The 12374-nt window shown below is 53.6% G+C and overlaps 1 protein-coding gene and 1 long non-coding RNA gene across 2 annotated transcripts; both read right to left on the bottom strand.

Moving 5' to 3' along the window:
- Window positions 1–968: 968 nt before the first annotated feature.
- On the bottom strand, window positions 969–1766 carry LOC119090950 (uncharacterized). The gene is made up of 3 exons (XR_005093337.1): window positions 1677–1766; window positions 1197–1270; window positions 969–1004 (listed from the first exon to the last, which is right to left on the bottom strand). It is a non-coding gene; the product is annotated as an uncharacterized LOC119090950 (long non-coding RNA).
- A 3323-nt stretch (window positions 1767–5089) lies between these two features.
- Window positions 5090–10950, bottom strand: LOC119090951 (uncharacterized). The gene is made up of 4 exons (XM_037213677.1): window positions 10822–10950; window positions 8606–8761; window positions 7889–8014; window positions 5090–5362 (listed from the first exon to the last, which is right to left on the bottom strand). Exons 1-4 carry the CDS (start codon window positions 10886–10888, stop codon window positions 5199–5201), a joined length of 513 nt encoding a protein of 170 aa, XP_037069572.1. The 5' UTR covers window positions 10889–10950; the 3' UTR covers window positions 5090–5198.
- Between the last annotated feature and the right edge of the window lie 1424 nt (window positions 10951–12374).

Genomic DNA, 12374 nt, shown 5'->3' on the forward strand with positions numbered 1-12374 from the left:
CAGAGAGCTGAACTCTGGTACGGTGTGGCGCTGGCCGCGGACGACCACCTGCTGCAGCCGCCGCGGCCGGCCGCCCGCGCCCGGCAGCGGCGCCACTGGGCGAGCGGGAGGACGGCGAGAAGGGGGAAGGCTGCTGGGACGTGGCGGAAGGCCGCCCGGCTGGCTGTGGGGCAAGCCGCTCGGGAACTGGTTGGGGAGACGGCCGTCTTGTCCCTGGCCGACGTGGGAGCTCCCAGAGCTCTGAGGCACGCTGAAGCCCTGGTTCGGGGAAAACCCTCCTGGAGCAGAGCTCTGGACAGGTCCCCCGAAGCCTCCATTTTGCCGAAGTCCGCCACGAGTCTGGTGCTGCGAGACGCCGCCTGCACCATCGCCCTGGGAGATCCCACCAAAGCCCTGCCCGTTCTGGGCAGGACCTGGGACACTGTCCTGACCTGTACCGGCGAAGGAGTGGGCGGGCGGGAGGGGCCCCGCGAATGACTGCGGCAGACCGGTCGATCCGACGCCCGCCCCAACGTGCACAGAGCCCTGGAAGCCAGACTGCGATCCTCCGGAGGGGGAAGAAGCTAGATCCCCCCGAGAGGGGCTGCTGAGACACGGCAGGCGGGTACTGGACGTCTGAGAAACTGCCCGAGGAATCGGACCGCTCGGGGTATACGGGCCCCGCCGAGGGCCGCGGGGGTAGCGGGAGCGACTGCCCGGAAATCGGACCGCTCGGGGTATACGGGCCCCGCCGAGGGCCGCGGGGGTAGCGGGACGACTGCCCGGGGAATCGGACCGCTCGAGGTATACGGGCCTCGCCGAGGGCCGCGGGGGTAGCGGGAGCGACTGCCCGGGAGAGCTAGAAGGCTGGACAGAGTCTGGCTGGTCGCGGTGTTGAAATGCGTCGGTGCCGAGGGTGGATGGGAAGCCGAAGGGGTTGCTTGTGCCGGGATCAGTCTGGGAACTTTGCACCGCCGCTGCAGGACACAGACCCGGCCCGCCGCCTCCTGGCCGCACGTGAACCTCTGCCAACGGACGGCGCCGGGTCACGCGACAGACGCGTACACTATGGCTCTGAGCAGGGAGCATTTATAAAGAAGAAACGAAAAACAAATACAGTGCTGCCATCTTGCACCTCCTCCAACGGGACCAACGCAAGGAGACATTCCCAAGAACAAAAGCTCTGCCGCACCTACCGCCGCCGGCTATAGCCCGACCTGTGTAAAGGCCGGCTGGTACTGCGACGTCGGGTGATAAATGTTTGTGTCCGGTTCGTAGGTGATCGCGTCCGCTGCAACAGGTGGGCAATGCGAGACAATATGCGGCGCAGTCCGACACCGACTGACGAGGGCGGAACGTAGACATGGGCAACAATCTTGGCGAAGTGCACCACATATAGATTCAAGTGCGCATTCCAGCAAGCAATGTTCACCAAATGCCTTGCTGTTACGCTAGGATACAGTGCTCAAGTTCTGGTACTGGAGTGATTTCAACTTCCATATACTTCTCACGAACCAGACAGCAGCAATTGGACACGAGCAGCAATTGGACGCCACAATGGATTGGACTTGAGTGCATTTAAAAGACCGTGTGGAGATTCAAGACACCCAATGAGTGATGTTTTCAAACGAGGCACGCCAAGTGCCGCCCCGCCCCCCTGCAATGGGCATCAAAGAACCGCGAGAGGCCGGCCCTACCCGACGAGCACAGCGAGGCGGGGACGCAGGCGCTGTCGGGAGGGCAGGAGCCAGCAGAGATATCAGAGCCCTGTTCAGTTGTCCGCTGCCCGCCGCCGTTGGCCGGCTGCTCTGCAGTAGACTGGCCCCCGGCTGGAACAGGGCGGCAACAGCGTTCAGCAGATGGACACAAGGGACAAACAGTGGCTAAAGACCACAAAATAAATAACCGCGAAGGCCACAAAAAGGTGATCAAAGGCAGGCATGTGCAAATGTTTGCGATGTCGTACAGATACAATGGATCATGAGCAAAAGTGAAGTCGTGGCAGTAGTCAACACCGCCAAACGTGCACTCAACCGAACATGGACCGCGGGGGCGAACTTCACCTTCCAAACGGTCTCACCAGATGGCGTTGCGTTCGGGCCCGGCTGGACGTCGGGCGGCCCGAATTGGCCGAACATCGAACTGGCCGCTGATGACTGGGGCGATGACGCAGACTGGATGCGCAGGTGCTCCTGCAGCGGTATGGCGACCGCGGCAGAAAGAAACCCAGCACGGCGCACCGGCAGGCCCCGCATCCTGCTTTGTTACAGGCTGAAACGCCGCCAGCGCGCGTTAGCCATCCAAGCGTCACCCATCCCATCCCCACCCAACTGTTAGAGAAATTTCTGCGCCCGAAGCTTCAGAAGTCAATTGCCATTTAGTAACCATGCCATTTGGTATCCGTACCACTGTGCAGAGTATTTACCATACCATTCACCCGTACCATTTTTGCCAGTTTTGTAGACATTGCCACAAAACATTCAACGAGTTTCCTACTATTAAACCACCCATCGGTACAAATATTTTTACCACGAGTTAAAGTATCTGTACAATAACCCAATTCAAACGGCCCGAAACGAGGACCAAAGCTAAAATAACATTTCAGGTGCACGCAGTCCATTGCATACTACAAATGATGAAGTGAACCACAACAATTCACAAATTATGAAACCTTTCTGCAGACCACTACAGCAACGAGCACCGCAACAGACCTGTTGTGGTAGATCATTCCCTTCTGCGGCGTGATCAGCATTGTAGCAAGACTACGCTGGTGCAGACGGCCACAGCTGTACGCTGCCAGAGATGCACCCATCGTCCAGATGCTACTTCTCCAAATTTTCGACAACACGTGGGTATAATGGGCCATTTAGCCTCTTCCAGCCTGCGTAACAGGCCGATAATACTAACGAAACGCTGAGCAGAGTTGCACAGCTCAGCGCTTCTACATGACTCGCCTTCTCGCTCCAATTCTGCTGCATGACTCACCTTCTGGCTCCCACGCTGCTACATGACTCACCTTCTCGCTCCAGAAACGATGTCCACTGTCAGGGGCCTCCGCCCGCAACACATCCCCTGCGACACCACCCAGCGTCGAGCACGGGCACAGACTGACACGCCTTTCGAGGGGCGACCCAGAGGTCACGAAGCACAGCCCGAGGCAGCGAGAGATGTCAGCCAATGGCGTGGTCCTTTTAAACCAGGCGGCACAGTCTGCCTCGAAGGGGAGCTGTTTCGAGCAGAGACGCCACGCTGCGTTGGTACCACCATCACTCACAGCCGGATATACGCGGTTTGTGCTCAGATTGTTGATTGAAATGTACCAGCGAGCCCGAGATATCATTGCCAGCCGTGAATGCGCTCTCCGTTGTGAGCTGCAGCTTTTTTACTGCAGGCTTCTTGTCACGTGCATCATGCGTGCGCCATGTATTGCTAAGTGCAACGCAGATGTTCGAGATAATTGCTATCCGAGCAGAAGCATGGTTCACACCATCATTTACACAGCTCAACAACAAATCGCAAGGTGCAGACCTGCTCAGTTTGACTGTTTGACTGTATTCAGTCATTTGACTGAATCTAAGTTGTGCAAGATCACGACAGAAAAGTTCCATGACATTCTTTTCCCACATGCAAGCTGTCTCCGACAGAAGGAGTACGCTCTCTTAAAAGCCACGTACCACTCAAGCAGCATTCTTTCATAAACGGCGGATGAGTAGCATCAGCTTTTCGGATAGCCGTGCAATTCCACTCGTGTATTAATTCCATCCAACAACTTGCACAACGTGACGCGAAGGCCAGCTCCCCTTACCTCACCGTTACGTGAGGTCAAGCCGCCGTGACATTTGCCGACCCGCGCGTCAGCAGAAAAGCGCGACGCACCCCAGATCGCCTAGGGGAACGTGAGCACGTCAACTGCACCAGGCTTGAATCGCATTGGCAGAGATGCCAGCTCAGTGCGGCCTTGGATGGGACCCGCGCGGGCACGCACTCGCATGGTAACAGGCGGCGGGCGCATATGCCCTAACCTTTCAAAGTTATTGCGTGAATTGATACTGACTCATAATTCATTCACAACATAAACAGCCAGAATAGATGTGAACAATAGTTAAACCGAGAGCACACTACTTGTTGGAGGCCATGCCGCAGGTGTGGCCCCGCTCACGGCAGGCACAGCTCAGAGGCCCGAACTGAAGCCTCGGAGGCCCCAACTGAAACCTGGACTCGGCGCAAACCTGAACTGCATCCCGTGCCATTACGAAATCCGGTTTGCAGCCCTAGAAGGAGATCTTCTTGTCGGCAAGGAGGCGCAAACATGAAGCGGATTATGATCCTTACGGACAATTTCCTCGTGAAAGTGAAAGCCCGAAAAATCTGCAATGCAATTCCGATTGGCAAATTATGACTTGGAGACGGGCTCTCTCGCCAGTGTGAGGAACGTGGAGCAAGGACGACTTAGCACAACAGCCTGCTAGCCAGTGAGGTGTACGCACCCTTTGGAAATGCACCTTTTCGAAATTGCTGCCTTTTCACACCGCGCTCCATTTCAATAAATTTGGCTTAGCTTGGCGAATGTCCTGATTTATGTTTAAATACTGAGGTTTTATATTTTTGCGCGAAGTTTCTCTACGTTCCCAGAGTTGTTGCGATTTGCATTACCTTACATCTCTGCTTTTGTGACGACGTGCATTACCTGAGACAAAGTATTGCGGCTTTGTTTGGATCAAAGTGAATCATGTAAGAATCGGCCGGAAATTTTGTGTCGCATACGGTATTTCCATACGTGAAACCTGATATCATTGTCTGTGGCTATGTGCCAATTGTTGCTGTAGCCATGGATCATGCACCTGGCATCAGGAAACAAGGGAAGGCAAGCAACATTACCGGTTTCACCAACGAAGCCCAGTTTCGATATTGTCACACCCAGCACGTCATAAGCTGAAAGCTCCCTTCGCGGTCCAGCCAAGTGTTTTTTGCACATGCCGGATGTCTGTGGTCTGGCAGATTTCCAGCATGCCGATGATATTACGTAAAACCAGCCATTATCATCGCTCATCTCCACACCGCTGGACGTCACCCCAACGACTCCTCATCCCCAAAACACCACACAGCCGCAGAGACGAAGTCGGCATGTATTTAATCCTCAGCGAACTGAATACTGAAATGACACACATGGGAAATCAAAACACGCGAAAGTTTGGCCATCGGCGGGACGCGATCCGACCTCATTCGGCCTCCTCTTCGGCCGGTTCGCTGGGAGCGGGCTCCTCCGGCTCCGGCTCTGAACCCCCGCACTGGCAGTAGACACAGCGGTGGTCGCGACGCACAAAGCCGCAGCCGTCAGGGCAGTCAGACACGTCGTCGCCGCACAAGTTGCTGTTGCCGAGATCTGCCGATAAATCGCCAGGGTCAGCAGTCGGAATGGTCGCCAAGGTCACCACGGACATGCAAACTGCAGGAGGGGGAAGTGGGAGAGCCCTCTCTGGAACGGTGGCACCGCCAGTTTTCTGAAACTGGTGATAGCCCTTTGGTGCTGTCACGCGAGGGATCGGCATCGCCTTCCCTCTGAGATCGGCATCGCCTTCCCTCTGAGATCGGCATCGCCTTCCCTCTGAGATCGGCATCGCCTTCCATCTGAGATCGGCATCGCCTTCCTCTGAATCGGCATCGCCTTCCATCTGATCCATCGCCTAGACATCGGCGCCAGTACCCTTCGGTGTGCCGGCACCAATCGCTGAACGCTCAGAGACGTCCGAGCGATGAGGACCGGGACGTCCCTGGTAATCACATGAGAGTCTGCCTGTGGTGTCCCGGGGTCTTGGATTTCTATCACACTGTGTCTCTTTCATGAGTGTGGGTACCTTACTTGGATCTGCATCGTTGTCCTGAGATCTGCGCTAAGCAGCCATGAAGGCTCGGAAACCCCTCAGGTTTTGCCGAAGTCCGTGTGTCATCTGTCACCCGCAACGCACGTGCGGAGCTACCGCGATGCGCGTCACGGTGAACAGTCATATCTTACGATTTGGAAAGGCGAAACCAATGCGCTCCATGTAATCACTGCCCGGTCACCAAAAGGACAGCCCGTGTCACAAAGAAATAGGAGTCAGCCAACAATCTAGCACCGGGTGCACATTGTAACAGCCACGCATGAGGTCGCCATTTCAGTCGCCCCAACGGATCTGCTTAGGGCTGCATTCCTTAGAAGCAAACATCAGGCAAGCCTCATGCAGTTTACGGGGCTAATCCTAGATTCAGACAGATCAGGACTTTGGCATGCCTCATTTGGAGCCATACGGATACCAAACGTCTTACTATGATCGCAATGTAGCCTTCGTTTCAGCAAACGGTCAGTTTCAGTGTTTTATCGAAAGCCGTGTATTTGAAAGTCTGATTAAACGAAAGGACGGTGGATAAATATTCCATCTGATGGCCATGAAAAATGGGCCCCAAGAGCAGGGGCTCCACATAGTTTTCAGCTAAAATTCCGCAGTTTACGTCATGAATGGAAGTGTCATGTACTCCGAAATTTGAACGGAAGACCACATCAAAGAACAAGCTTTTGGCCTTCCGGTTTAATACGGTATCTGATTTTGTGACCTGAACTGTTTTACTCTAATAGCTGAACCACACACAGCAAGAACAGGGCAAAATACGAAGAGCAATGCACTGATTCAGTCGAGACTTTATCGGAACCTCACAGACGAGCTGCAGCTTCCTAATAGCCACCCTTAGTCCTCGCCTGAAAACAATTAGTAACGGTTTCTCATGTGCCCGTTTGACAACTAATTTAGTCCGTCACGCTCGCAATACAGTTTACTGCCTCTGTACATATACCAAGAACATTGCACTACATTACATTGCATAAAAGAACAAGCGTTGTGTACGGGGACGACTCTGAAAGCGCACGACGTTCCATTCCACGCTTCATGTTCAGCTCTTTCTCGCTGGAGCTCAGTCGTTACTCTGCACCAATAAGTCTTAAAGGCAGATATCAAGGCCGTTGAAGAATGTTACCAACGAGTGTATGACAGCCCCTTGGAGTGAATGCGCGGTTTTTCTGTCGCTCTGGCGTTCCTATCAGTGTGACAACATAACAGTAAACTGCAGGAGACACGACAATATAACAGTAAACTGCAGGAGACACGACAATATAACAGTAAACTGCAGGAGACACGACAAAATTCCAGGATCGACTCCGATTGGGCCGGTTTCGTTGCTTGTAACTTACGAAATGAAACAGCTGGTTCCTTTGAAAAGTTTAAACATAACGTTTGTTTGAATTAGCACACGGTTATGAGCCAAAAGGTAAATGATGTGAAGATACATTGCATCGGATGCAAAACAGGTGGCACGTCAATCATATATATATATATATATATATATATATATATACAACTTCTAGGAAAAGACGTAGCAGTTTCCAGATGTTCATCTCATTACATAAGCAATTTTGGTGATTTGTTTTCTCACGATCAGGCTAGTTCGCGATATCATCGCTAGCTTATTATCCACCAGGCAGGGATATTTGGGGATCTTATCAACTCGGGTTCATGATTCATTTCTGTATATTCCGTTTCATCGAACGAATATACGAATGCGCGCTTGTTGCAGTCATATTGTTCCTCCTCAACGCTGATGATCGATCTATTCTGGTGAAAATCTGGGTAGTTACAGAATGGCTTGCCTAAAGCCACGGTAGGATATGGTGCCAGTTGAAGAATAATATTATTTCACATGTCTTTAACAATCACATGAAATGTAATGGCTTCAGCTATCGACACACATACAACATAGAGTACCTTCCTTTTATGATTTGAGCGTAACATTTTAAACATGCTCCCGAGGAGTAGCGAAGCTATATAAGCCTAAAATGACGGGGCCTCCCGCCCGCGGGGGCTCCAGCATGCTCTCTTACTTTCCTCCGGAAGCTCGAAGTCGTAGCAGTCCTCCTTGGTGCACTTGATGACTCCTAGTTTGCCGGTGCCCTTAGAGCACGTGCAGGTGTTGCACATGCTCTGCCAGGTGACCCCGTCCTTGCAGTCTGCAGAGCGAAAGCCAGACGTCATCAGTACATTCACACCTGTGAGTGAGACGGTCAGTGCCACCAATGTCGTTTTCTTCACGCATTGCAACGCACATGCTAACATGCCGAGGCTGGACTCAGGGCGCCTGCCCGCTCGCCATGAGTAGACAGGAACAGCTCATCCATTCCGGCGTGCACTCCCCGGCTGCCTGCGGTCACCGCTCCCCTCCAGCCGGCCCCAGCCAGGGATTTCCTCCGCCTCATGCTTCTTAGGACATTCCAGCCGAACATATGAGGTACATCCTGCGCAGGCGTCAACCCAGCCCCGTCCCCATGTGGTGCATGCCGCAGCAGGGGCGCAGCCAAGAGACTGGGGAGTGGACTGTGCACGCGCCGCTGTTACCATGCAAAGCTCCTGGTAGAAAGTTAAACATGGGCTTTTTCAACATCAAGTTAAACATTAAGTCAGGTCAAGTCAAGTCGAGTCAAGTCAAGTCAAGTCAAGTCATTTCCAGTCCAGTCCAGTCTAGCGAAGTGGCGTCTCAGCTCTCTGAGAGCGAGTTGAGTGGCAATGCACTGTGGAGACCTGCGCCGATGGCGTTCACTCACTGAGTCGGGCCTCGACGCAGACCTTGGTGTTGGGGCTGGTGGGACGGTCGGGGTCGGCGTACAGGCCGTTGGGACACGGCTGGTCGCTGAAGATCTCCACCTCGCCCGGGTACAGCGGCGGCGGCTTGTCAAACTTCTCCTCTTCCAACGCGTTCTCTGGAACGGCGACCGACGATCAGCGGCGTCCGTCCCCGCAGTGAACGTGTGGCAGAGAATGAGCGGGACAGCGAGTGTGGCGGATGAACTGTAGCAGCGTGGGATTGACAAATGGAGTGTAGCAGCGTGGGATTGACTGATGGAGTGCAGCAGCGGGTCTATGCCAGAGGAGGTGTAGGAAAGGAAGCGTGGCAGGGTAAGTGTGAAAGCGAATGTGTGGCAACAACTTTGCGGCAGGGAGTAAGGCAGTGGGCGTGGCATCGTGGATGGGGCGGCGAGAGTGTGATACATTACATATATGACAACGAAAAGGGACTTAAGATGGCCGGTAGACAAAAGTCAATGGATGACAGCGGATAAAGAAACCGATGACAGCCGTCCGTCGGCATTTGGCGGCGGGCGTAAAAACACATTGAGTGTGCAGTATGAACACTCGCCCATTACCCAAACACCACCAGCTCGTGGCTTTTAGAGTTTCTTGCCGCATTTGTCTCTTGACGACTGCCTGCTCTGGTTTTTGACTGGCCTGCTTGCAAAAATGTTGGCCAATTCGGAGAAGAGCCTGTTGAAGAATGTGCTGTAGTACTGGGGTAACCTTGAACTCGGAGCGGGGCCCCCGGTAGACAGTGCGTTGTATTGCTGGGGTCACCTTGACGAGGCCCGTAGTCTGATTCTCACGAACTCACGACACCCCGTGGGCGAGGCACTCACCGGGCACGGGCCCCTCCGGCTACCGTCTCGCCTTAAGCCGATTAACATGGCGCCAGCGCGGTGGGACGTTATTTTGGGATGGAGCCATTCTGTGGTGACTGATCACATTAGGAAGTGACGAGAGCTCGAGCTTCCCGCCACGTTAAGATGGGTCCCAACGGGCAGTAAGACGCGTGTTCTGAGGTGTCAGTATAAGTGTTGGCGGATTGCCGCAATGCATGAAGATCAATGACGTACAGACGTATTATACACATGACCGGCATCGCGCAAAAATGCGTACCGGGCATTAAAACATATATAGGTTCATACGAATAGTCCTACACACAAGCACACATATAACCAGCCTATATGTCTGCCATCCTTTTACAATATCCCAATGACACAGTTCAACATTTGTGCAACGAGAGCCTGTCGAGCAAGTCGAAGTTGTGATGTTATCAAAAGTTTGGCCCACTTATCGGCGCCGCACTGAGATAAGCCAGTACTCATCAGCAGCCAAAATCCACAGCACTCACTGAACATCATCATTTTGGATGCGGGTCAGCCCGTTCTGACCACTATTCCCGCTGCCAAAAGCAATGCACGCTGCTCTGTAGACATGATGCAGCTGCGGTGCAGGCGTGAGTAGGTACATTACTGCTAAGCCTGTGTTAGCTCCACAGCGGCAGGGCTTGCATATGCTTCATGAATACATATGCCGCGTGCAGCCATGTAAGCTGCGGCCCCCGGACGGCCTCGGATCGGTAATGGCGTAACACCTTTCGGCCCTTCCGATGCCTCGCCACCAGCCGGCGCCACAAAGGAGCGGCGCCGACAGTGGGCCTCAACCACCGCACACCGACAAAGCCGAACCCTAATCCCTAATATTGAATCCGTAATCCGTGGCCAGTTTATCCTGGGCGGCGGCGGGGCACGGTGGAGGGACGGGGATAACCAGTCCGAAGAGCGCGCCGTTGCGCCATCAGCGGCTGGCGCGACGCGTGACTCGCATGCTGCCGGTTCGAAGGCTGCTACTCGCTGAGCCCAGCTGGCGGGCTAGGCCAGAACTGGGCGGCGCAGACCTCGGCAGGCCAATGGCTGAGTACTACAGTAGTGACTAGTTTCACACGGCTGAACAGCGACTCCCTTTAACACTGATCTCCCAGCTCCCTGTGCGGCGAAATCCATCAGTGGGAGAATCCCTCACCTTCATTAGCGATGTCACCCATAGGCAGGTAAGCTCTCACCCCCCTGTACGGTATATCTCATCCGCAATAAGGCCTGTCACCTTTTTTAGCGGTGACACCCGACAGCAGTGCAACCTCTCACTTTGATGTGCGGTGACGCCCATTACCGGTGTAACTTCTCACCTTCCTGCGCGCTGACTCCCGCCAGCAGCAGCAGCGCCACCGTCCACAGCAGGCCGAGGGAGCTCATGGTGATGCCGTGCTGTGTGATGCAGGCGCGGGGCCGGAGTGAAGCCGTCGTCGGCAGCGCGAGCCGGCTTACCGGACCCGCTCGGTGCCAGGCGCCGGCACCGGGGGAGGAGCCTCTGCCGCCGGATCGCGCTCGGCTCGGCTCGACCGCGACCGAGAGGCGGATTTGCCGGATTGGCGAGAGAGGCGTAGTCTCGTAAAATATGTTGGGGGAGGGGCTGAGCAGACAAAGTGCCGAATAAGCTCCCAAAGTAAACAAAAAATGGGTTTCTTCGCAGCTTTGACTCTCTTTCCTCTCAAAGTTGCAGAACCAGAGGGCGCGTCTCCGCCGCCTCCAACTGAATAGGAAACCACATCCTTGAATACAAGGATCTGTTGCCTACGCTAGAATGTGGTGGAGACTGGGAGGGGTCGCGCGAGCCGTTGCTCGTCTCGCTGTGCCATGTGTGGGGCCCTGTGAGATTCTCTCGTATTCGCCTGGTGTAGAACACGGTCGCGACTGTCGCTCCTTGATTCTGAGATGTCTCGTGTTTACTGAGCCACGCGTCGTGGATCTGAGCAGCGCAGAATTATATACATATATTTTATGAGGTCTATGCCTCCGACTACGTCTTTGAGTAAACGTTGGCATACTTTTGTCCATCGATTGATATACTGTCCGTCACATCACTTAGAAACCATTGCTGGTACTGCATGAACTCCTAATATTTGTAAGAATCTATTGAAATTTTTCGTGACACTTCAAACAAATCTAGCAGTGCATCCTCTAGAAAATAATGGAGTTTAATTTCTTGGGGTCAGAAAAGCATTGTTGGGTTAAGGCAGTACATAGCACGTGCCGACAACAACAAACGCGGGTAGAAAGCTTAAAACCAATTAGATTGTCACGAAACAACAGACCACTCGCTTACATAATTCTTACAGTGGATCTCCTGGATCTTTTTCGGATACGGCAAACATTTTTCAATGTGGGAGGTTGCAAGGCAGAAAACACGCAGTATTCTTTAAGAAAGCAAGGAACACATGCCCACCACACTGAGCACGTACGTACGGACACAGGGTATATAGTGTAAAACACATATTGTATTGTCGTACACGTAGCGCCATGCCGTTGTATTCGATCATAAGGTCGCATGGAATGTAATTTAACAGACAGCTTTTGACCGGATCTTGCCCCGACATGGAGCTAAAATTTGAACACTAAAAACGAAACGCTAGTCGGAACTTCGAGGAATGATCTGAGCTGACACTGGAATGGGATGGTTTTGTGATGATCTTGATTGCCGAAAGTATATATTTTTAGTCTGATCTGGTGGCGGATGTCGCTATCTCACTTCAAACATTCCAAAACCCTGGGAAACGGCTGGCCCAGGCCACGGAGTAAGCTGGGCGCTGCGATTCAAGTTTGTGGCCACTGTGGCGTCTACGAACGGGGATCATTGACACAGAGTGTCACTTTAAACACTTTGTGGGGGGGGGGGGTTGCA

Source organism: Pollicipes pollicipes, unplaced genomic scaffold (assembly GCF_011947565.3).
Source record: "Pollicipes pollicipes isolate AB1234 unplaced genomic scaffold, Ppol_2.1 Scaffold_3216;HRSCAF=3773_pilon_pilon_pilon, whole genome shotgun sequence".
NCBI classification, from domain to species: domain Eukaryota; kingdom Metazoa; phylum Arthropoda; class Thecostraca; order Pollicipedomorpha; family Pollicipedidae; genus Pollicipes; species Pollicipes pollicipes.

What these genes read in the sequence shown, in the direction of transcription:
- LOC119090951 (XM_037213677.1), bottom strand. Translation starts at nt 10,888, where the DNA reads ATGAGCTCCCTCGGCCTGCTGTGGACGGTGGCGCTGCTGCTGCTGGCG. An exon ending in CTGCGTCGAGGCCCGACTCA is followed by an intron (nt 8,015 to 8,605) that starts GTGAGTGAACGC and finishes TTCGCTCTGCAG; the next exon opens with ACTGCAAGGACGGGGTCACC. An exon ending in CTTCGAGCTTCCGGAGGAAA is followed by an intron (nt 5,363 to 7,888) that starts GTAAGAGAGCAT and finishes ATTTATCGGCAG; the next exon opens with ATCTCGGCAACAGCAACTTG.